This window comes from Myotis myotis, unplaced genomic scaffold, assembly GCF_014108235.1.
Source record: "Myotis myotis isolate mMyoMyo1 unplaced genomic scaffold, mMyoMyo1.p scaffold_m19_p_5, whole genome shotgun sequence".
Classification (NCBI taxonomy): Eukaryota; Metazoa; Chordata; class Mammalia; order Chiroptera; family Vespertilionidae; genus Myotis; species Myotis myotis.
Genome location: NW_023416357.1, coordinates 101,415,455 through 101,438,364, shown reverse-complemented (window position 1 = coordinate 101,438,364; position 22,910 = coordinate 101,415,455). Strand labels below are relative to the sequence as shown.

The 22,910-nt window shown below is 51.3% G+C and overlaps 1 protein-coding gene, 1 long non-coding RNA gene, 1 other non-coding gene and 1 pseudogene across 3 annotated transcripts in view; 1 reads left to right on the top strand and 3 right to left on the bottom strand.

Moving 5' to 3' along the window:
- Positions 1–2,355: 2,355 nt before the first annotated feature.
- On the bottom strand, positions 2,356–2,462 carry LOC118657112. Its single transcript, XR_004967851.1, has one exon. It is a non-coding gene; the product is annotated as a U6 spliceosomal RNA (small nuclear RNA).
- Positions 2,463–3,062: 600 nt separating this feature from the next.
- LOC118656867 (40S ribosomal protein S28-like) lies at positions 3,063–3,381 on the bottom strand. The gene is given in 3 exon segments (XM_036310621.1): positions 3,063–3,306; positions 3,309–3,332; positions 3,335–3,381. Coding segments are annotated over 3 exon segments (234 nt in total). The 5' UTR covers positions 3,369–3,381; the 3' UTR covers positions 3,063–3,130.
- Positions 3,382–4,376: 995 nt separating this feature from the next.
- On the bottom strand, positions 4,377–5,214 carry LOC118656569 (annotated as a pseudogene).
- Positions 5,215–16,927: 11,713 nt separating this feature from the next.
- The window catches only part of LOC118656871, an 18,623-nt gene continuing 12,640 nt past the window's right edge, over positions 16,928–22,910 (top strand). The window contains exons 1-3 of the long non-coding RNA XR_004967732.1: positions 16,928–16,994; positions 18,494–18,557; positions 19,941–20,054. This is a non-coding gene — a long non-coding RNA (uncharacterized LOC118656871). The remainder of the gene's footprint in view (positions 16,995–18,493; positions 18,558–19,940; positions 20,055–22,910) is intronic.

The window sequence follows — 22,910 nt, the reverse complement described above, 5'->3', positions numbered from 1 at the left end:
GGTGGGGGGGGACTGGCCACAAGGACTGGACCTGAAGCTCTGTTTGTACAACAGGCTCAGGGTCCTCTTCAAATGACTCCGAATTATGGAATCCTTGGCCTCAGTCCCCACCACCCCCCGGCACTGCCCCTACTGTCTGGGGCTTCAACTATATTTCTCCTCTAGCAGCCACGAGGCAAGCCTGCCCAGGCATTGATTTTCTCCTCTGTCCCTCACCCTCAGTTGTCCTTAGTTGACTCACAAAAAGCTATGTGTTAACTGCTTTTTCTTCAGAGCAAGTGAAAGAGAAACAAAACAACTGAGTCACAATCACCTCAGAAAAAAATGTCACATGATTTCAGGGAACCCACTGGATACACGATGGGGAAAACAGGAAGCAAACTCCCAAGTTTGTTTCTGTGTCAGACCAGCCAGAGCAGAAGGAGCGAGGTTGGTCTCTTTCTCAAGGTAAGAGCAGGGGAACGGGCAGGGGCAGCAGGGTAGGAGAGCTGCCTCACCAAGATGTGGGAGTCCAGCAGGGGGTTCGTTATCTGGAACAGAGCAGCAGGCTCAGCCTCAGGGAATGGGGTCCTCAGCCAAGGGGGGCCTAGATACAGCAGGGGAATGATACAGGCAGGAATCAGATCTACCTTCTAGAAGGGACAACTGAGGACAAAGGGTGAGAGCCAGGTTAGCCAACACCCTGGCCTTGGAATGTGTGCCTTCTGATGTGTGGGGGGAGTTGGGCTGGGAGTGTCAGTGGATGAAGGACCCCAGCTGTTCCTTTCTCTGCACCCAGTGGGACCACCCCTCACCCCACTACCACCTGTCAGATGGCCACCCCCCTCAGGTCCTCCCCAGATGTGTCCCATGGCAGGTTCTTATCCATGGGTCCTGCTGGGAGCAGTGAGCTGGGGGAGGAGGGCTGTCAGGAATTCTGAGCAGCCAAAGGAAATAGCCTGGTGGACAGGGAAGGGGGAGGGGCTGCTGGTGAGTATCCCCATATGACCGGGGGAGCAGAGGAGAGGGGCCCAGGGCCCAGGAGCCAAGCCTGGGTTTTCAAGGTGTGGGTGGCACAGCTGGAGGGGCTGAAGAGGATGGGCAGGAGGTGGGGCAAAGCCTGGGCTGGTGGCCACAGGCGCTCCCTCAAAAAACAGTCTCCCAAGGTGGGTGAGGAGACAGGGTGGGAAAGGCTCACCTGTCTGAATTCAAATAACGGACTCAGAGACAGAAGTCTGGCAAAAAGGAGACTTTTAAAACTTTCTTGAGAGGGGGATGTCCGTTGGTGCAGGCTCACCTGAATTAGCTGGCACAGGCAATATTTCTCCTCTTGTGTGAAAGTCCCTCCTCCAGTTCTTTGGCTGAGTATATGGAGTTTACATTCTATCCCATAGGTCGTCTAGGTCTTATTGTCTCCTATTGGGTTTTCTTTTCAGTGGCCTTTTCTAGTTGTCTCCACTTCCCTTTGTCTAGGCCAGTGGTCGGCAAACTCATTAGTCAACAGAGCCAAATAGCAACAGTACAACGATTGAAATTTTTTTTGAGAGCCAAATTTTTTTTTATTTTTTTAGAGGCCCTTTTTTTTTTTTTTTTATTCTGATTAGCCATTTTAAACCAACAAGGAATAATAAGAAATCCTGATCTAACCAGCTCCCCTGTGACTTGTGTTATTTTGTCTGGTTAAGGCAGGGTGAATGGTCTCTGGTGGAGAGTCATAAAGAAAGCCTCAGAAGTTTCTCTGGTCCTGACCCATCTTTAGATAGGACTATAGTGAATGAAAGGACAGAACAGGACTGATAGCTGTGTTCCTAACTCCTCTTCCAGCAAAAGCCATAGAATGTATCAGTTACTCAGCCTGCCCTTATCTCAGCCAATGTGAATGCAAGGGAAAACAAACCCAAGGCCGAAAGTATGCTGAACACCCCCCTGTCTTTGTGTAACCAGACCCTAACTGCACCCTGCCCTTGCGTCACTAGCCCCGGCCCTCACTCAATCAACCGGAATTGGCCAAATCAGTGGTCCGAGTGTTCCCCCCCACCCCCGACCCCAAGCCCTATAAATTCTTTGTTCTCTTGGGACTCCGGGCTCTCTCTCGAATCCAGTAATGGAGGCAGAGGGGGACCAAGCTAGCTTGAATAAAAGACTCTCTGCTTTTGCATCAGATTTGGCGCTCCCTGGTGGATCTTTGGGGGGGTCTTGAAATCTGGGCATAACAGTGAAAATAACCACTTAAGACAACAGGTTCTGGTGTTTTTCCCCAGTGATTTAATCCCAAAAATTCCTGGGGATGGGAAATCATTTGCAACTACTAAAGTCTGTCATCTTGAAGCTTAGAGAACTCTTGACTTGTGCCACACTTGTTTCTTTTTTTTTTTTTTAAATATGGAACGCTTCACGAATTTGCGTGTCATCCTTGCGCAAGGGCCGTGCTAATCTTCTCTGTATCGTTCCAATTTTAGTATATGTGCTGCCGAAGCGAGCACCACACTTGTTTCTTAATACAGAATTGTCTCTGAAAAGTAAACTTCATTTTGGATGTAGCCAAAGGGAAGATTGAATGATCAAAGTATGAAAGCCCTCTTAAAGGCCAACTGTACATATGGGTGGCAGTTCAATTTGATATCTCCTATTTTTGTCTTCTATTTGCAAAAGCAAAAGGCTGTGCCCTAATTTTAATAGGCACCCTTGGACACTTAATCTCAGGAAACTGGCTAGAACCCTTTATTTTCACTGTTTATAACAAGTATGTGAACTCTTAAAATCCTACTGTAAAATTGGAGCTAAATGAATGAGTGGTTTTCCCTCTACGATGTAGAGGCTCGTAGCAATAGATATTAACTGTTTTGCCAATTTAACTTCAAGTCTGATTACATTAGGCTGGGTTTTCTCAGATTTTTTTCAGTTATTTGGCCTGCAAAGACAAAGGTACTTAACTTTACATTTTGTTAGTTTAGGCTGATTTTTTGTTGCTGTCTTAGAAGCTTAGAAATGTTTTCACATCAGCCAAATACTTTGTCTTAACTAAGGAATGAGGCAGTTCCAAAGTTCTTACTACTAGTATAAAGATAAGAGAAGCATTTACCTTTTTTTTTTTTTTTTTTACATAAACGCTTTATTAACAGTGGAGCATCTTCCCCATGGGCTATACGGTTCACCCAGACAGCCAGGACCCAGGCACCAGTTCAGCGAACCCTCGAGCCTCTCGTTCCGACTCCAGCAGAGTCAGCACGTTGCCTTCGCGCACAGGGCCTTTCACGTTGCGGATGATGGAGCGGCTAGTGTCGCCCATGAACTCCACCCGGACCCGCGTGCACTGTCCCTGGGAACGGTCCTGCCCAGCACCGTGGTGACCAGGCTAGCTTGATAGGCTGCACACGACTCGTGTCCATGATGGCGGCAACAGTCGGGCGGAAAGCAGAAGCATTTACCTTTGCTTGCCAGATATTCACTTCCAAAAAAATCATGGGCTTGACCAACTTATTGAAGTACCGTGGTGATTGATTGTAGGTGCTTTTTTGGTTGGCTATTCTGTTTCAACACAAAATTGACCTAGAATACAGTCAAGCCCTAACTGGGTCAGCTCTTCAGATGGAGTATGAAGCTCATTCAGGTTGTCAACATTATGGGCAAGGTGCTATTTGTCTGTGGAAAGGTATTAACAAACTCTTCCTAACTTTTGGACCATGTTCCCCAATTTCATTTTGGTTGGTTCCCTGCCTACTGATAATATAATACAAGGTCCAAATCCTCCCAGATCTTAGCATGCCGTGGCTTAAACTCTGACTCTCACAGAAAGGCACTTACCTCTTTTTTTTTTTTTTTTAATATATATTTTATTGATTTTTCACAGAGAGGAAGGGAGAGAGATAGAGAGTTAGAAACATCGATGAGAGAGAAACACCGATCAGCTGCCTCCTGCACATCTCCCACTGGGGATATGCCCGCAACCCAGGCACATGCCCCTGACCGGAATCGAACCCGGGACCTCTCAGTCCGCAGGCTGACGCTCTATCCACTGAGCCAAACCGGTTTCGGCAGGCACTTACCTCTTAATAGGCAGCCATACTTCAGCCAGTTTGATAAATGCAATTTTTTTTTAAAGAAAAACCCTAACAAATCAGATAAAGTCCTCAATCAGACAAACTGCACAAAAGAGATGAAAAGAAAGCTTCCCTGGGAGAGGACGAGATGTCCATGAGAAAGCTGGACTGAGCCTTACGAAAGCATGGCCCTTCTCTCTCATAATGCATTCATTCCTCTTATGGGCACAGCAGGACTGCTTCTGACCCAGCCGCCGGAGATGCTCCGAAGGCGGTGTCCAAGAGCCAGGAAGGCAGCTTGTGACAGCAGGTTCAGTACAGCAGGAAAAGTCATTCTGGCAGAGTCCAGTCGTCCTGTTAGCAGAGGCTGCGCCGCTGCTGGCCTGAGAACTGCCCATACCTGGGTGGTCTGGACTGTGTCAGTTCTTCTTTTTCTTCTCTTTCTTCTTCCTTTTCCGTTCAGGATCCTCTTGTTTTTTCTTTTTCTTTTTCTTGTGATCTGAGTCAGATGGCTTTCTGGGGGGACAGGATCCCGGGTACAGCTCTGTTTGTGCTTATTCTTGTTCTTGGGAGGCTGAATATGCATCCGACGACATTGCTCTGGCAACGGGCCAGTGTGGAGGCGGAATCCAGCCAGCATGGTCCCTGTGATAGGATTAAAAGAGCCACCAAGAATAGAGGGCTTCTCGATGAGGGAGCGGAGGCTGCTGTGATCATGGGAACCTGGCAGATCAATCATTCCGGGTGGGTCAGGCAGGAAGTTACTGAGCTTCTCCTTCACTTTCTTCCCACAGAATTTTTTTATAGGCATGTTCCAGGTTGTAGTGTGTGATCAGGTTGGTGCTGCCTGTCAGCTCCGTGCTGCCTGGCAGTTCCCGCATTAGGTAGAAGGGACCGCAACCAGCTGCTGACTTGTCAGCACCGGCCCTGGCCGCGGTGGGGGGCGGAGCCGTGCCGGGCCTCCCGCCTGGAGGAGGAGGAGGCAGGGGTGGAGGTTTTCCTGGTCCTAAGCCCAATGCGGTTGGGGGCGGGGGTGGGCCAGCCTGAGCTCCGAACAGCGCCGTGAAATGCTCCATCTTTCCTTCAGCCCCAGCGCTGTCCTGGTGTCTGGCGCTAGTGGTTTTCATTCAAGAGCCAAATTTTTTAAACTTAAACTATATAGGTAGGTACACTGCTATTAACTTAATTAGGATACTCCTAAACTGGCCTTTTCTAAAAACGTCCTCAATCTGATTGAGGTACCTTCGCTGAGGTCAACCCCTTCCAACTCTCCCATCCACACTCGTCTTGTATACTTGTTTCGTCTATCTCCTTTTGTTCATCCTCTCTTGCTGGGGTCCAGCCCCAGCAGGTCCAGGGGTTCCCAAAGGTGTGGATGGAGTCAGGGAAGAAGGAATGACACAGAGCCAGCATTCAGTTGATCAGCATAGCCAGGTTCCTCTAGCCAGGATCTCCAGCCAAGTTCTGTAGCCAGGTTCTCTTGCCATCTTCTCTCGCTAGGTTCTCCAGCCAGGTTCTGTCTTTTATTGTCTTGTTACATCTGTATTTATACCAGTTGATTTTAATCCTATCAATTTCTATTCCAAAGATTAGGGCGTTTCTTATCTCAATTCCAGGGAGTAAAGATTATGTAGCTTAAGCGTGATTGTTTGTAGTTAAAGTGATTAACCACCCGCCTGGCATTTAGTTAAGGGGTTTTATTCCCTCCCTGACTTCAGGGAAAAATTCCTACCTGGGGAAACAACCTTTCTCGGAGAGGTGACCTTGGTTAAAACACACAGCGCTAAGGGGAGCAAACATATTAAGAACAGTATGCCATATACGCCAGATCCCTTGAAACATATGCTGTGCAGATGTTTCTTCCCTGCAGCAACAGAGTCAAGCAGCAAGGATGGACCAGCTTCCGGCACTCTCTATATGTCCAAACCATCTCAACATACCTTTCTCAATCTTTGACACTACATCTTCTTTCACTCCACAACATTCCCTAAAATTAACTTAATAAACTTTACTTAAAGTTTTAAGTCAACTTCGCACTGTGGAAGAGCCACACTCAAGGGGCCAAAGAGCCGTATGTGGCTCACAAGCCGCGGTTTGCCGATCACTGCTCTAGGGAATTTTCCTGGAAAATGTGCTAAGAGCCAGGTGCACAGCTCTCATATTCTCTCCCCACCTCCCCTCACATATCCTGCTTGCTCTGGGGAAATTCAGTAACTGACTGGCCAAATGCTATTTCTTTTCTATGAAGATGAAAAGATGCGTCTCCTACAATGGGAAGCCCCACCCAGGCTGGGGAGCTCAGAGGCAATGGGGGGGTGGGGAAGGGTAGGTGAACTCTTCCCCAAGGCCTGCAGAGCACACTCCTGAACCCGAGGCAAAGCCAGGCCCTGGGACTCCACACACAAACCCCCACTCCTCCACCCCCAGAGAATGGGGCTGGCTCCATGGCCACTAACCCTCAGGTCTCTTGTTGTCCAGGTGATCCCCTCTAGGGATCCCTGTGAGGTTGGGACCTGGCTTCCACCTTGGAAGGGCAGATCCAGAGGCCCTAGGGGAATTGGAGTGTGTGGAGGTGACTTGGGTGTTCTCCCCACAGGTGTGAGCTCTGATTCCTTGAGAAGATGATGGAAAAAGGAAGTACTGCACTCACGCTCTCTTTGGAGAGATTCAGCCAGGCCTGGCCATGCCCAGCCACCAGTTCCTGGGACAAAAACAGGACTCTGGTCATTTCCCCCACTGACAGGGTGCACCCAGGACAACTAAGGGCCTATAAGGGGGCCCACTGCTTCCCCCTGGGCTAAGACCCCAGGACCATGGGGTGGGACATCTCAAGCGACAGGCCAGAAGTTCTCAGAGGACCCAGGTGATAGGGGCAGAAAAAGAATATCGGGGTCTGAAAGGTTCCGAGTTGGGCCAGGGTCGCACAAAACCAACTCAAGGCTCAGTGTAGCCAAAATTATATTTATTCAAGGCATAATGTTATGGGTTGGCTCAGCGAGATAGACCACCGACTCAGAATTTAAATTTAAGAGCCTTTATTAAGCTGGCCAGCTGACCACAGCGCCTATCTCCCCCTCTGGGAGCTTCGGAGCATGTGGCAGAGACCAAGGGTGCAGTATGATCCTTTATAGCAAATCAGTGTTAGAAAAAAAATACAAAGCATTCCATTAGCTGTTCCTTAGAAGTTCACAGAAAGTTCATAAGCACAAAGGGGGGTAAACAGAGTCACACCTGGCTGGAGCATATCATAACACACTGTTTTTCTAAGACAATCTAGCAACTTTTCTTCTATGGTTCCTAACCCTGACACAGTCCTCCATACGTCAGTCCCCCCACCCAGCACATTCAATTTCTCATGTCCCATTTCCTCCCCTTAGCACATTCTGTGACATTCTGTAACCCTTCCATGCCGCAGTCCCTCACCCTAGCACAATCTGGGTGCAGACAGGCTGAGTTCGAGAAGAAGTCAACAGCGAATGGAGGAGGAAGCAGGCTTTTTATGTGCTTAGGGAGAGCTGCAGGTGGCTTTGGATGACACGTATGTGGGCTGGGCTGCAGGTGGCTTCTGTTGACACATGTATCTGGGCTGTGCAAGAGTTCTAGTCTCAGAAGTCCTTGTAAAATATTTGCTCAAGGGGAATATGTTTTTGCAAAGCTTAGGCTTGCAGAACGAACTTAGTTTCTGCTAAGTTAGAGCCCTATTTCTTTTCTTTCTTAAATATATGTTTATTTATTTCAGAGAGGAATGGAGAGGGAGAGAGATAGAAACATCAGTGATGAGAGAGAATCATTGATTGGCTGCCTCCTGCATGCCACACACTGGGGATCGAACCCACAACAAAGGCATGTGCCATTGATCAGAATAGAACCTGGGACCCTTCAGCCGCAGGCCAATATTCTATTCACTGAGGCAAACTGGCTAGGGCCCTATTTCTTGATTAACCCTTTCAGGGACCAATTATAGTTGTAAGAAATATATATATATCTTGATTTCAGAGAGAAAAGGAGAGAGATAGAAACATCAATGAGAGAGAATCATTGATCAGCTGCCTCTGGCATGCTCCCCACTGGGGATCGAACCTGCAACCCAGGCATGTGCCCTTGACTAGAATCAAACCTGGGACCCTTCAGTCTGCAGGCCAACACTCTATCCACTGAGCCAAACCAGCTAGGGCTGTAAGAAATATTAATCATGCTCTGTTAACCGTGATTGCTTTGTTCTGATGAAAGAAGGCACATTCTAACCTGGCTGGGAGCTCACCTGGAAATGCAGCCCATCCTCCCCATGACCTATGAGGTGGCAGGGCCCAGAAGGGCCAAGGCCCACCCTGAGGCCACCAGTTGCTCACTACAGGGAGCTGCCTATTATCATGGAAAGATTAACAACCTAGTTGCAGAAACCAGAGCCTCCAGCCCTTTGCATATCACCAGCCTTTTGAAGACCCCCCAGCCTTTGCATACCCACAGGCCTTTGCAAATCTCCAGCCTACATCACCTGTAAACTGCCCATTGGCATACCCTTACCTACTTCCCCTTGTAATCTTTGTCCTTCTACCCAATAAAAGTAGCTAACTTTGTCCTTCTACCCAATAAAGGTGGTGGGGTGCAGCTGTGGATGACCTGCCCCTTTCTTCCTCCATATAGGCAGCGGGTGGTGTGCAATTACTACTATCTGCTTCGGGGCTCGGTGCCCTTGTGCTATCTGTGGCCCTAGCAATAGGACTCGAATAGGAATAGGAATCGGTATCTTCCACTTGATTAAGGTCAGAGCAAGCCTGGGATTAGCATCTGGGGAGGTCTGAGGCTGGCTGGGGGTGGGGGTGGGGGCTGTGTATGAGTAAGAGGGAGGACTGGGGATGGTTTGAAGAAGGCACAGTTCAGATCTGAGAAGGTAGTGGGGCCCTCCATTGGCCTCCAAAATGGCTGACCATACCTTTCTCCCCTTGTCAGCTCCGGACCTGTCTGACATGGTCCTTCTTTTGCAGGCCTTCAAAAACAAGATTCAAGAAATGTGTTGACAGGAATCCTTTCCAATCTCCTGGCCGGAAGGAGAAGATTCCACCTTCCTGGGGAACGTGTGAAGCAACATGCTATACACAGTTTATATTTTCATTATGAACAAAGTCAACTTTAGAGCAAAATAAAAATTAATTAAATACACATTGATTGAGTGCATACTGTGTGCCTGACTCTTCCAGAACCAGACTTTATCCCATGATTCTGGGTCCTTTGAGACCCAGCCCTGGGGCCTCCCGACACCCAATCAGCCCCCACCTGGCCCTCCCCCAGGGCTGCCTGACCGGATTCATCTTTCAGATCCAGGGCCGCTGGCTCTTCTGGGGCCTCCTCAGGGCCCGAAAAGGGAAAGTCACCTCTGTTTCTCCTCTACAACTCTCACAGTCCAGACCAGCTGTGGGATTTCCCCACCAAGCTGTTTCCAGTCTCTGTGGACACCGACTTTGTTTCCTCTGATTAACTCAATTCTGACACCAACAGGAGTTATTGAAGACCCCACAGGTTAAGGGTTCAGTCTCTCCAATCTGCCCCAACTTCAGATGCCAATCCCAGATAATGGGTCCCAGGCTACCCACAAATTTCTTTCCAGGGATTCCCACGACTTCTCCTTGGGTTCAATAATTTGCTAGAATCGCTCACAGAATCCAGGAATATGGTTTAGAAAGATCATTCGTTTATTATAAAGGACTAGTGGCCCAGTGCACGGGGGTGGGGTGTGTCCCTCAGCTGGCCTGCACCCTCTCCAATCTGGGACCCCTCGGGGGATGTCTGCTGGAAGCCGGTCCATCCTTGCTACCTGACACAGTCGCTGCAGGGAAGAAATATCTGCACAGCATATGTTTCAAGGGACCTGGTGTATATGGCATACTGTTCTTAATATGTTTGCTCCCCTTCTTAGCACTATGTGTTCTAAACCAGGGTCACCTCTCTGAGAAAGGTTGTTTCCCCAGGTGGGGATTTTTCCCTGCAGTTAGGGATTAACAGGACTAAGGAAGGGAATAAATCAGTAAAACCCCTTAACTAAGTTCCAGGCGGGTAGTTAATCACCTTAACTATGAACAATCACGCTTAAGCTACATAATCTTTACTTAGGATAATCTCCTTCAGTTACTTCCTTGTAGCTTAACAGAACAGTAGAATAGTGACCTTGGAATGGAGATAACACATTTGGAATAGAATGGATAGGATTAAAATCAACAGAACTAGATGGAGGTGGGATTTTTGGCAAAGGTCGGATAAGAAACTATGGAAATGAAACAAGGAACTGTAGAAGATTACCCAAAACATACCATGATGTGATTATAGAAGCATGATGTGATTATAGAAGCATGCATATAGGATTAATGCTATAAATACAGATGTAACAGGACAATAAGAACAGAACCTGGCTGGAGAACCTGGCTAGAGAACCTGGGTAGGCTCCTGATCAACTGAACACTGTCTCCCTGTAATTCCTTCTTTGCCGACTCCGTCCACACCTTTGGGAACCCCTGGACCTGCTGGGGCTGGACCCCAACAGATGTCTACAGAGGATCGGGCCTAAACCAGCAGTCAGACATCCCTCTTGTAATCCAGGACCACTGGCTCCTAACTGCTCACCTGCCTGCCTGCCTGCCTGATTGCCCCTAACTGCCCCCCCTGCCAACCTGGTCACTCCTAACAGCCTCCCGTACCAGACTGGTTGCCCTTTACTGCCCCGCCACATGCCGGCCTGGTCACCCCATGCTGTCCTGGTTGCCCGCAACTGCCCCTGCCTGCCGGCCCGGTGGCCCCTCACTGCCCCCCCTGCCGGCATGGTTGCCCACAACTTCCCCCCTGTCAGCCTGGTTGCTTCCAACTGCCACTCCCTGCTGGCCTGCTCACCCCCAACTGCCCCCCTGCTGACCTTGTCGCCCACAACTGCAACCCCTGACAGCCTGGTCGGCCACAACTGTACACCACTGCCAGCCTGATCACCCCACACAGCCTGCTATTCAGTCGTTTGGTCCTACCTCACTAACCCCCCTGCCAGCCTTATCGCCCCACCCAGCCTGCTGATTGGTTGTCCATTCAGTTGTTTTGGTTGTGATGGCCACTGGATTTTTATTTATTAGGATACTCGGGGGCTGGGGCCTGCTGCAAAGTAAAGGACCAATCAGTCAAAATCCCATCACTTAAAAATGATAAAATATGAAGTGGCATTCCCCTCCACTAGCCGGCCCCTTCAGCCCTGCACTGCAGAGCCCCCCAGAGGCACAGTGGGAGCTGATCACTGTAGGGGCCACAGAGCACCATGCAGGCTGAAGGTGAAAGGACTTTTTACAGGTAAAATAGGCAGGTTTAGGAAGTTTTAGGAATTAGGGGTTCCATGGGGAGAACCACAAGGCTGCAAAGCTGGGAGCTGCCCAAAGGTATACATTCACAGAATAAGGGAGCAGCCAGGAAGTGTGCATTTACAGAGTAAAGGGAAGGAAGCCACTCACTCAGAGAAGGAAGAGGAAGGCCAAAGGGAATAGAAAAACAAAAGGGACAGAAGAGGGGAACCCCACGTGGGGTTTGAGTTCTGAAGCTGCTATTAGTGACCAGTCAGAGGGAATATCAGGACACAAAGAACTGCAGCCTTTATAAACCTTAGAGAAAGGGACTTAGTGAGACTCTCTCCCCCTCCCCACGTGGGATTCTGTGCTTGTTTCTCAATAAATTTCCACCTTTTCCTATACCACCTTTTGTCCATGGCTTCATTCTTCCAATCCACCTGGACAAGAAACCAGGAAGCTACCTTAGCATCCTGCCCAGTTCGAAATTCGAGTTTCAACGGAAACATTTATGGATGAAAGGGGCCACATGCTAACCTGACAAGCTCAGGGGCGGCCTGTATGGCGGTCTTGAAGACTCAGAGACCTAAAGTAACCACAAAGGATGGTCTGAAATTAAACTTTAACTAAAAGCAGTTATGGTGGGTAGTTATATCCTAGGCCGGTATCTTCACTGATAAGGTCAACCTTTACCTTAACTGAGCCTATCTGTCTCTTTGCATCTATGAAAACATACCCTTGAAATATCTGAGTAACTTGTCACTTCCCTTTGGGGCACAACCTAATGTGCCAGGACAGACACCACAAACTCCTTCATTGTTATCATGTTCATTGATCCTGCACCCACCTAAGTACATGTCTATCATTTCACTTTTTATCCAATCCCAGGGGTTCCCCCACCCCCCACTTTGCTTTTTCCCATCCATTGATCTATCACCAATGGATTTCATGTAATTCACCTACGTTTCTTCCTTTGATTGCAATGTATAAATATAGATGTAACCCACCATTCTCCAGAGTAGGGGTCCTCAAACTACGGCCCGCGGGCCACATGCAAATACAAATATTGTATTTGTTCCCGTTTTGTTTTTTTACTTCAAAATAAGATATGTGCAGTGTGCATAGGAATTTGTTCATAGTTTTTTTTAAACTATAGCCCGGCCCTCCAACGGTCTGAGGGACAGTGAACTGGCCCCCTGTTTAAAAAGTTTGAGGACTCCTGATCTAGAGCATTATCTCAATCCCTTGAGGTTCTGCTTCCCGGCAATTGTAGAGTTTGGCTCAAATAAACTCACAAAAATTCTTTACGGGTTTGAATGTTTTTATTTTAACTCATTCATGTACATATACTGCTGGCACAACTTCATAATAAAAAAAAGTAGAAAAAAACTAAATGCCCAACTACAGGCTATTAGTTCAATTAACTGAAATTATCATGCATTCGAACAGGAACTCTGTATTCCCCTGGTTCTCAAGGCACACGTCCGGCAGGCTGCATGCTCAGCAAGTTCAGCTGGGTAGGCAGATGCAGAGACACAGGGATGGTGGGTGCTGGGTGGGGGGTGGGGGTGGGTAGGTGGCGGGCGGTGAGCTTGATTGTTATTTTGTCTGTGTCAGGGGCCCTCCCTGAGGGTCCTCCCTGCAGGACTTTCCCCAGGAGCCTCAGGCCCCTCCTGCTGGCCTTCCCCAGGGTGCCCCTTGGTTGTTGCCCTCCCAGGCCCAAATGTTACCTCCTCCAGAAAGTCTCCCAAGACTGAAGGCTTCTGGCTGTTGTGAGAATAAACAAGTAAGCTTTTCTGTCAAAGAGCCGTTTAGGCAGCTGCCATTTAGGCCCACAGGACTTACAGCTCCCCTGGGGGCCACCATCTTGGGCTCTGTCTTACCCCTCCCCTTCCTCTGAATTAGCCAATCACACAATAATGGGAAGCCGAGCTCTGAGCCCTGACCAATCAAGTCAGAGTTCAGAGTGAGGGGCAGGGCAGACCCCGTGTCAGGAAATAAAACCCCATCAGACTTCCCTTTCTGTGCTTTGCCCTTGATTTCCAGCTGGGAGAGCACCCTTCTGCGCAGGGGTAGATGGCCTTGCAGATCCAGTTTCCAGTGTTTATCTCATTCCTGCGACATTTCTTTTTCTCTTTCTTTCTTTCTTTTTTTATTTTTTGTGCCAAAAAGTTCATTAGATTTAGGCAGTTTTACTTAATCTTAATAATATCTAAAAAATTTTGTGCTTGGACAAACTTCAGTATAATAAAATTCTAACCCTTCCACTTTTAAATTATTCTCATTGGTTCCTCCCTGCCTCCCCCACCTCCCACCTCCGGTCACAATCTCCTCCTCTCCTGCTACATTTCTTATTTTTTTCATTGTTTATTTTATTTTATTTATTTTTAATAATTTTTATTTCTTGAAGTATTACATATGTCTCCTTCCCCCCCCACCCCCCCGTTTGACATTCCCCCAGCCCCTACCCCCTAGTGTCTTGTGTCCATTGGTTATTCTTATATGCATGCATATAAGTCCTTCGGTTGATCTCTTAACCGCCCCCCAAACCCTCCCCAGGCTTCCCACTGTAGTTTGACAGTTTGTTCAATGCTGTTCTGCCTCAGCATCTACCCCTGTTCATCAGTCTATACTGGTCCCCATTATCTGTCCCAACCTCACTGGGGCCGTCCCAACCTCACCTGGGCCGTTTCGGCCTCACCAGGGCCGTCTTGACCTCACTGTGGCAGTCCCGACCTCACCAGGGCCGTCTTGACCTGACTGGGGCCGTCTCAACCTCCCCGGGGCCATTCGACTTCACCGGGGCCGTCCCAGCCTCACCGGGGCCGTCCCGACCTCACCTGGGCCATTTCGGCCTCACCAAGGCTGTCTCAACCTCACCGGGGCCGTCCCAACCTCACCAGGGCCGTTTCAACCTCACCAGGGCCCTCCCGACTTCACCGGGGCCGTCACAACCTCACCGGGGCCGTTTCAACCTCACCGGGGCTATTTCGACTTCACCGGGGCCGTCCCAACCTCACCTGGGCCATTTTGGCCTCACCAGGGCTGTCTCAACCTCACCGGGGCCGTCCCAACCTCACCGGGGCCGTTTCAACCTCACCGGGGCTGTCCCGACCTCACTGGGGCCGTCACGACCTCACCAGGGCTGTTTCAACCTCACTGGGGCTGTTTCGACCTCACCGGGCCCTTCCCAACCTAACTAGGGCCGTTTCAACCTCACCGGGGCCATTCTGACCTCACCTGGGCCATTTCGGTCTCACCGGGGCTGTCTCAACCTCACTGGGGCCGTCCCGACCTCACCGAGGCTGTTTCAACCTCACCGGGGCCGTCCCGACCTCACCAGGGCGGTTTCCACCTCACCAGGGTGGTCCCGACCTCACTGGAGCCGCCCCGACCTCACTGGGGCCACCGCAACCTCACTGGGGCCCTCCCGACCTCACTGGGGCTGTATCGGCCTCACTGGGGCCGTTTCGGCCTCCCTGGGGCCGTCCCAACTTCACTAGGGCCGTCCCGAACTCACCGGGGCTGCATCGGTCTCACCGGGGTCACCCCGACCTTACCGGGGCCATCCCAGCCTCACTGGGGAAACTCAAAGTTTGGCACTCTGTCCCCTGCCGGGCGGCTCCCCACCAGACAAAATCTCCAGGCTTTCCTGGTGGCCGAACATCCAGTATGCCTGCTCGGACTTCGCCCACCACCAAGTGCACAGACTGCCCGCCTGCCGTCCCCCAGCGTCCCACACGAGACTGGAAACGATGGACGTGCTTGTGCGCCTATTGGTACAGCGGTTCCACATCGCTGGCCCAGCCGGCCCAGCCCCGGCCTGCCACGAACCCTACTCTGCCCCCCGAGTGCGTCCCTCCCGGATGCAAGGAGCCGAAATCTGAAGCCTGCTGGGTTGGGCTCTGTACTTGGTGCCTCTGCACATCCTACTCAGTCTCAATGCTCTTCTTTCTTTCCTTCCAGTTGTAGAGCCTCCACTGGGCCAGCTTTCCCATGGTTCCATATGATAGCTGTTTGTCCCACAGTTGGTAGCCTCGATGTTGTTGTGGTAGGCAGCATGCACCGGTCTCTTCCTTACGCTGCCTTCTTGGTTCTCCTGGGTCTGCTTCTTGAGCGCGTCTCCCATGGGTGTGGGGAGTTGAAGTCTGCAATTTGTTGGGCTAGGCTGCAAAAGCGCAGGTGGGTCTTTGTGTGCACCTGGCACAGCTTGGATGGGGATGTAAATTGAGTAGGGCGGGGTCTCAGGAAGCTGCCAGGGCGGGGCAAACAGCAATGGCGGCGTTTCTGCAGGTCCTCGCCTCTCCTGGAAACCCGACTTTGCGTCCCCCAGTGCTGGTGAGCAGCTCGCGCCAGAGCCTCCCCCGCTCTCCGACCACTGCAGGGCTGTGCCGCCTCTCCCCGTGGGGCCTGGGGCCTCAGAGTCTGGCCCGAGCAAGCCCAGAGGATTTGAGGGTTCGTAACCGGTTCCGAATGAAAAAAAACTGCGCATCCAGTTGCAGCCCGCCTGGCGTGCGACTGTGTACCTCTGTTTTGGGCGCCTCTGTAGCTCCCACTCAGTCTCACTGCGCTTCTTTCTTTTCTTCCAGTTGTAGATCTCCCACTGGGCCAACTTCCCCATGGTTCTGAGTGGTGGTTGTTTGTCTTATAGTTGGTAGTTTTGTTATGGACCAATGTTTGAGAGAGTAAGACCACCAACTCCAATTAGGTCTTAAGCAGCAAGTGAGGATTTATTGAAAAGCTGGCCAGCGCCTGCAGTAGGCGTGTTCTCCCACGACAGCACCAACCCTGGTTCTGGGCCAGGCTTTTATTCCCAAAAACCATACAACGGTTGGCTAATCACACCCAAAGTTACCTGGGGTACATTAATGAACACTGCCCCGTTACCACGGTCTTCATTAATCAACTTGCCCAGTTGCTCTAGCTACTGATATCAACTTGCCCCGTTTCCCAACTACTAATATCAACTTGCCCCATACCCTGGGCTACCCTCGACCACAGTTGGTTCCATTTCCCCAGTACAAGAAGGGATTAACTGTAACAGTTTCAATGATGTTGTGGGAGGCAGCACGCACAGGTCTACTCCCTACGCCGCCATCTTGGTTCTCTCCTCCTACATTTCTGATAGCATTTCTACCACTGTGAGCTTCCAGGGGAAGGGCCTTTGCCAAAAAATGTTGGCTCCGGGGATTCTGAGTGCGGGATGGGGGCTGCAGTCTGTGGGGCGGGGACTGGACACAAGGACTGGACCTGAAGCTCTGTTTGCACAACAGGCTCAGGGTCCTCTTCAAATGACTCAGAATTATGGAATCCTTGGCCTCAGTCCCCACCACCCCCTGGCACTGCCCCTAGTATCTGGGGCTTCAACTATATTTCTCCTCTAGCAGCCACGAGGCAAGCCTGCCCAGGCATTGATTTTCTCCTCTGTCCCTCGCCCTCAGTTGTCCTTAGTTGTCTCACAAAAAGCTATGTGTTAACTGCTTTTTCTTCAGAGCAAGTGAGAGGAAAACAAAATAACTGAATCATAATCACCTCAGAAAAAAAGGCACATGATTTCAGGGAAACCACTGGGTACACACCGGAAAGAGCAGGAAGCAAAGTCCCAAGTCTGTTTCTGGGTCAGACCAGCCAGAGCAGGAGGAGAGAGGTTGGCCTCCTCCTCAAGGTAAGAGCAGGGGGACAGGCAGGGGCACCAGGGTAGGAGAGCTGCCTCACCAAGATGTGGGAGTCCGACAGGGGGTTCGTTTTCTGGAACAGGACGGCAGGCTCAGCCTCAGGGAATGGGGGCCGCAGCCAAGGGGGGCCTAGATACAGCAGGGAAATGATTTGCAGGCAGGAAGCAGATCTGCCTTCAGAAGGGCAACTGAGGACAAAGGGTGAGAGCCAGGGTTAGCGACACCCTGGCCTTGGAATGTGCGGGGGGAGCTGGGCAGGGAGTGTCAGTGGGTCAAGGACCCCAGCTGTTCCTTTCTCTGTACTCAGTGGGGTCACCCTCACCCCACTACCACCTGTCAGATGGCCACCCCCTCAGGTCCTCCCCAGATGTGTCCCATGGCAGGTTCTTATCCATGGGTCCTGCTGGGAGCAGTGAGTTGGGGGAGGAGGGGTGTCAGGAATTCTGAGCAGCCAAAGGAAATAGCCTGGTGGACAAGGATGGGGGAGGGGGCTGCTGGTGAGTATCCCCATAGACCCCGGGAGCAGAGGAGAGGGGCCCAGGGCCCCAGGAGCCAAGTCTGGGTTTTCAAGGTATGGGTGGGGCACAGCTGGAGGGGCTGCAGAGGATGGGCAGGAGGTGGGGCAAAGCCTGGGCTGGTGGCCTCAGGGGCTCCCTCACAAAACAGTTTCCCACGGTGGGTGAGGAGACAGTGTGGGAAGGGCTCACCTGTCTGAATTCAAATAACAGACTCAGAGACAGAGTCTGGTGAAAATGAGACTTAAAACTCTCCAGAGCGGGTGTCCGTTGGTGCAGGCTCACCTGAATTAGCTGGCACAGGCAATATTTCTCCTCTTGTGTGAAAGTCCCTCCTCCAGTTCTTTGGCTGAGTATAGGGAGTTTACATTCTATCCCATAGGTCGCCTAGGTCTTATTGTCTCCTATTGTTTGTTGTTGTTGTTGTTTTTTAATTGGCTGAGGCCTTTTCTAATTGTCTCCACCTCCCTTTGTCTAGGGAATCTTCCTGGAAAATGTGCTACCAGCCAGGTGCACAGCTCTCATAATCTCCCCCCACCTCCCCTCCCACATCCTGCTTGTTCCTGGGATATTCAGTAACTGACTGGCTACAGGCTGTTTCTTTTCTATGAAGATGAATCATAGAGGCATGTCTCCTACAACGGGAAGCCCTAGCCAGGCTGGGGAGCTCAAAGGCAATGAGGGAGGATGGGGGGGAAGGAGTAGGTGAGCTCTCCCCCAGGCCTACAGAGGAGACTCCTGAGCCCAAGGCAAAGCCTGGCACTGGGACTCCACACACAAACCCCCATCCTTCCACCCCCAGAATATGGGCCTGGTCCAGAGCCACTAACCCTCAGGTCTCATGTTGTCCAGGTGATCCCCTCAGAGCAGGATCTCTGTGAGGTTGGGACCTGGCTTCCGACTTGGAGGAGCAGATCCTGAGGCCCTAGGGGGTTGGAGTGTGTGGGTAGGTGACTTGGGTGTTCTCCCCACAGGTGTGAGCTCTGATTCCTGGAGAAGATGCCGGTAACAGGAAGTACCGCACTCAAGCTCCTTTTGGTGAGATTCAGCCAGGCCTGGCCATGCCCAGCCACCAGTTCCTGGGACAAAAACAGGACTCTGGTCATTTCCCCCACTGACAGGGTGCACCCAGGACAACTAAGGGCCTATAAGGGGGCCCACTGCTTCCCCCTGGGCTAAGACCCCAGGACCATGGGCTGGGGCATCTCAAGCGACAGGCCAGTTCTCAGAGGACCCAGGTGATAGGGGCAGAAAGAGAATATTGGGGACCAACTGAAATTGTAAGAAACATTAATCATGCTCTGTTAACCGTGATTGGATTGTTCTGATGAAATAAGGCACATTCTAACCTGGCTGGGAGCTCACCTGGAAATGCATCCTATTATCCCCACCAGGGAGCTGCCTATCAATATGGAAAGACTAACAGCCTAGTTGTAGAAACCAGAGCCTGGAGCCCTTCCCATATCACCAGCCCTTTGAAGACCCCCAGCCTTTGCAGATGCTCAGGCCTTTGCAAATCTCCAGCCTGTATGACCTGTAAACTGCCCATTTGGCATACACTCGCCTACTTCCCCAGGTAATCTTTGTCCTTCTACTCAATATAAGCAGCGGGCTTACGGTGAGGTGCAGAGCAGATGATTGGGGATGACCTGCTGCTCACCAACGCTGCCAACATCATTGGAATAAACGCTCATAATGATTCAATCCTGTCTCTGCTTAATTGGCTCAAGGAGTGACAGCAGCACGGACCCACTGATTGTCCGGTTACACAGGGTCCCTCAGCCTCCATCCCCAGCTGGGGGTGTCAGAAGGGCCACATCCCCCAGAGCCTGAAAGACCCTCTACAGAAGCGGTTCTCAACCTGTGGGTCGCGACCCCTTTGATAGTTTAACGACCCTTTCACAGGGGTCGCCTAAGATCATCCTGCATATCACATATTTACATTATGATTCACAACAATAGCAACATTACAGTTATGAAGTAGCACCGAAAATAATTTTATGGTTGGGTCACAACATGAGGAACTGCATTTAAAGGGCCAGAAGGTTAAGAACCACTGCTCTACATGGTGCCCAGCTCACCCTGTGAGCAGTTCCACTGGCCACTTTCTTTCTCCCTCCAGCCCAGGGGTTGAAAGGTGCCATCCCCATGACCTATGAGGTGACAGCGCCAAGAGGGCCAAGGGCCATCCTGAGGCCACCAGTTGCTCACTACAGAGGGTGGAGCAGAGCCAGCATCTGCCTTGAAGCCCATTCTTCCCACTGAGCTCAGTGGATGGTGCCATCTTGAGTGTTCCTCTTACCCCTGGTTCCACCCGTCCTGTCAGCCAGGACCCTGAGCCCCATAGTCCCCTCATTGTCTCTATCCTGCGTGGCGAGCCTGGGGTCACAGGTCACCCTTCCCCTTTTTTCCTCCATATAGGGCGGGAGCGGTCTGAAATTACTGTTATCAGTAACAGGGCCTGGTGCGCTTGTGCTAGCCGTGGGCTCCGTGGCAGCAGGACTCACAGGAATCAGCTTCTTCTGGTGGAATAAGGTCAGAGCAAGCCTGGGATTAGCATCTGGGGAGGTCTGGGGCTGTCTGGGGGTGGCGGTGGGGGCTGCATATGAGTAAGAGGGAGGGTTGGGGATGGTTTTAAGGAGGCACAGTTCAGATCTGAGAAGGTAGTGGGGCCCTCCATCGGCCTGGAGGTCTGGCAGCCCCTTCAAACTGACTGCCCATACCCCCCTCCCATTGTCAGCTCCGGGCCCTGTCTGACACGCCCACCTTCTTTTGCAGGCTGAAGAAATCAAGATCCAGAAAATCAAGATGCAGGAAAGGCAGTCCTCGGGTTACCTTTATCATGTCCTGGTTACGACAGGAATTGTTACCTTTCTTTTCATTTTTTTGTACTGTTTCACTTCATATCTGACTTATGGCAAAAATGGCCTTATGTCAAGCTATAGAAACTGATCTCCCAGGTTACCTGAGGACCTACTCTATTATTGACAGGAATCCTTTCCAATCTCCTGGCCAAAAGCAGAAGGCTCCACCTTCCTGGGGAACGTGTGCAGCAACATGCTATACACAGCTTATATTTTGAGTATAAACAAGTCAACTTTTGAGCAAAATCAAAATTAATTAAATACACATTGATTGAGTGCATACTGTGTGTCTGACTCTTCTACAACCAGACTCTTTATCCCAGGATTCTGGGTCCTTTGAGACCCAGCCCTGGGGCCTCCCCACACCCAATCAGCCCCACCTGGCCCTTCCCCAGGGCTGCCTGACCTGATTCATCCTTCAGATCCAGGGCCACTGGCTCTTCTGGGGCCTCCTCAGGGCCCGAAAGGGGAAAATCACCTCTGTTTCTCCTCTACAACTCTCACAGTCCATACCAGCTGTGGGATTTCCCCACCAAGCTGTTTCCAGTCTCTGTGGACACCACTTTCTTTCCTCTGATTTAACTCAATTCTGACGCCAACAGGAGTTATTGAAGACCCCACAGGTTAAGGGTTCTGTCCCACCAATCTGCCCCAACTTCAGATGCTAACCCCAGATAATGGGTCCCAGGTTACCCACAAATTTCTTTCCAGGGATTTCCACAACTTTTCCTTGGGTTCAATAATTTGCTAAACTGGCAGTCGGACATCCCTTTCTCAACCCACGACCGCAGGTCCTAACTGCTCACCTGCCTGCCTGCCTCATCGCCCTTAACTGCCCCCACTTCCATCCTGATCACCCCTATCCGCCTCTGCCTGTCAGCCAGGTCGCCCCCAACTGCCAATCCCCCACCAGCCTAGTCGCCCTCAACTGCCCACCCACCAGCCTGGTTGTCCCCAACTGCCCCTCCTGCCAGCCTGGTCGCCCCACACAGCCTGCTGTTCAGTCATTTGGTCATCGCTCACTAACCCTCCTGGTAGCCTGGCCGCCCCCACAGCCTGCTGCTCAGTTTCCATCTGGTTGTTTTGGTTGTGACAGCCCCTACCTTTTTATATATTAGGACTAGATGCCCGGTGCACAAAAATTTGTGCACTCTGGGGGGTAGAAAGAGGGGTCCCTCAGCCCGGCCTGTGCCCTCTCGCAGTCTGCAACCCCTCGGGAGATAACGACCTGCTGGCTTAGGCCTGCTCCCGGGTGGCAGAGGGCAGGCCCAATCCCTAGGTTCAGCCCCTGGTCGGGCTCAGAGCAGGGCCTATTGGGGAGTTGGGGCTCTGCCCCTTGTCATGCACAGAGCAGGGCGGATCGGGAGGTTGTGATGCCACCCTCAGTCACGCTCAGGGTAGGGCCTATTTGGGGGTTAGGGCACCGCCCCCTGTCACACTCAAGGCAGGGTCAATGGGGAGGTTGCGGTGCCACCCCCTGTCACGCACAGAGCAGGGCCAATCAGGGTGTTGGGGTGCTGCCCCCTGTCACTCACAGAGCAGGGTCCATCAGGGGGGGTGGGGCTCTGTACCCTGTCACATACAGAGCAGGGCAGATCAGGGGATTGGGGCGCCGCACCCTGTCACACTCAGGCAGGGCTGATGGGAGGTTATGGCTCTACCCTGTCACACACAGAGCAGGGCCCAGGGGGGCGGTTGGGGGGCCGCCCTCTATCACCCACAGAGCAGGGCCAATCAGGGGGTTGGGGAGCTCCCCCCTATCAGGCACAGAGCAGGGTGATCAGGGGGTTTGGGCACTGCCCCCTGTCACGCTGCTCCAGGGGCCAGGAGGCCTCGCGGCTCCGCTGATCCCGGTCCTGGGAGGCATATTACCCTTTTACTATGTAGCATAGAGGCCTGGTGCACGTGTGGGGGCCGGCTGGTTTGCCCGAAGGGTGTCCTGGATCAGGGTGGGGGTCCCCACTGGGGTGCCTGGCCAGCCTGGGTGAGGGGCTGAGGACCATTTTCAAGTTGGCGGATGACTGAAGCTCCCAACCGCTCCTTTTTTCCTTTTTTTTTTTTTTATTCTTGGATTTATGGCTGTCACTGGAGCTGAGAGCTGGCTTTAGCTGTGAGACCTCGCTGCTGAAAGCAGGTTTCTGGCTTTGTTTACTTTCTGTATTTGAAACTTTGTTGCAACTCCAGCTCTGAGATCCCGGCTGACTGAAAACAGGTTTCTGGGGTTTAGTTTAGCTTCTATATTTGTAATAATGTTTCTTAGCAGCTCAGAGCCCAGCAGTGGCAGGCGGGGAACGTTGGAGTCCTCTGTCACTGAAGCAAGCAAGCCTCCTGTTCCTGTCAGTAGCCTGGCTGCCGGCCACCATCTTGGCTGGCAGTTAATTTGCATATCACCCTGATTAGCCAATGGGAAGGGTAGCGGATGTACGGCTAATTACCATGTTTCTCTTTTATTAGATAGGATATTCTGGGCAGGGGGCCTGCTGCAAAGTAAAGGACCAATCAGTCAAAAATCCCATCACTTAAAAAA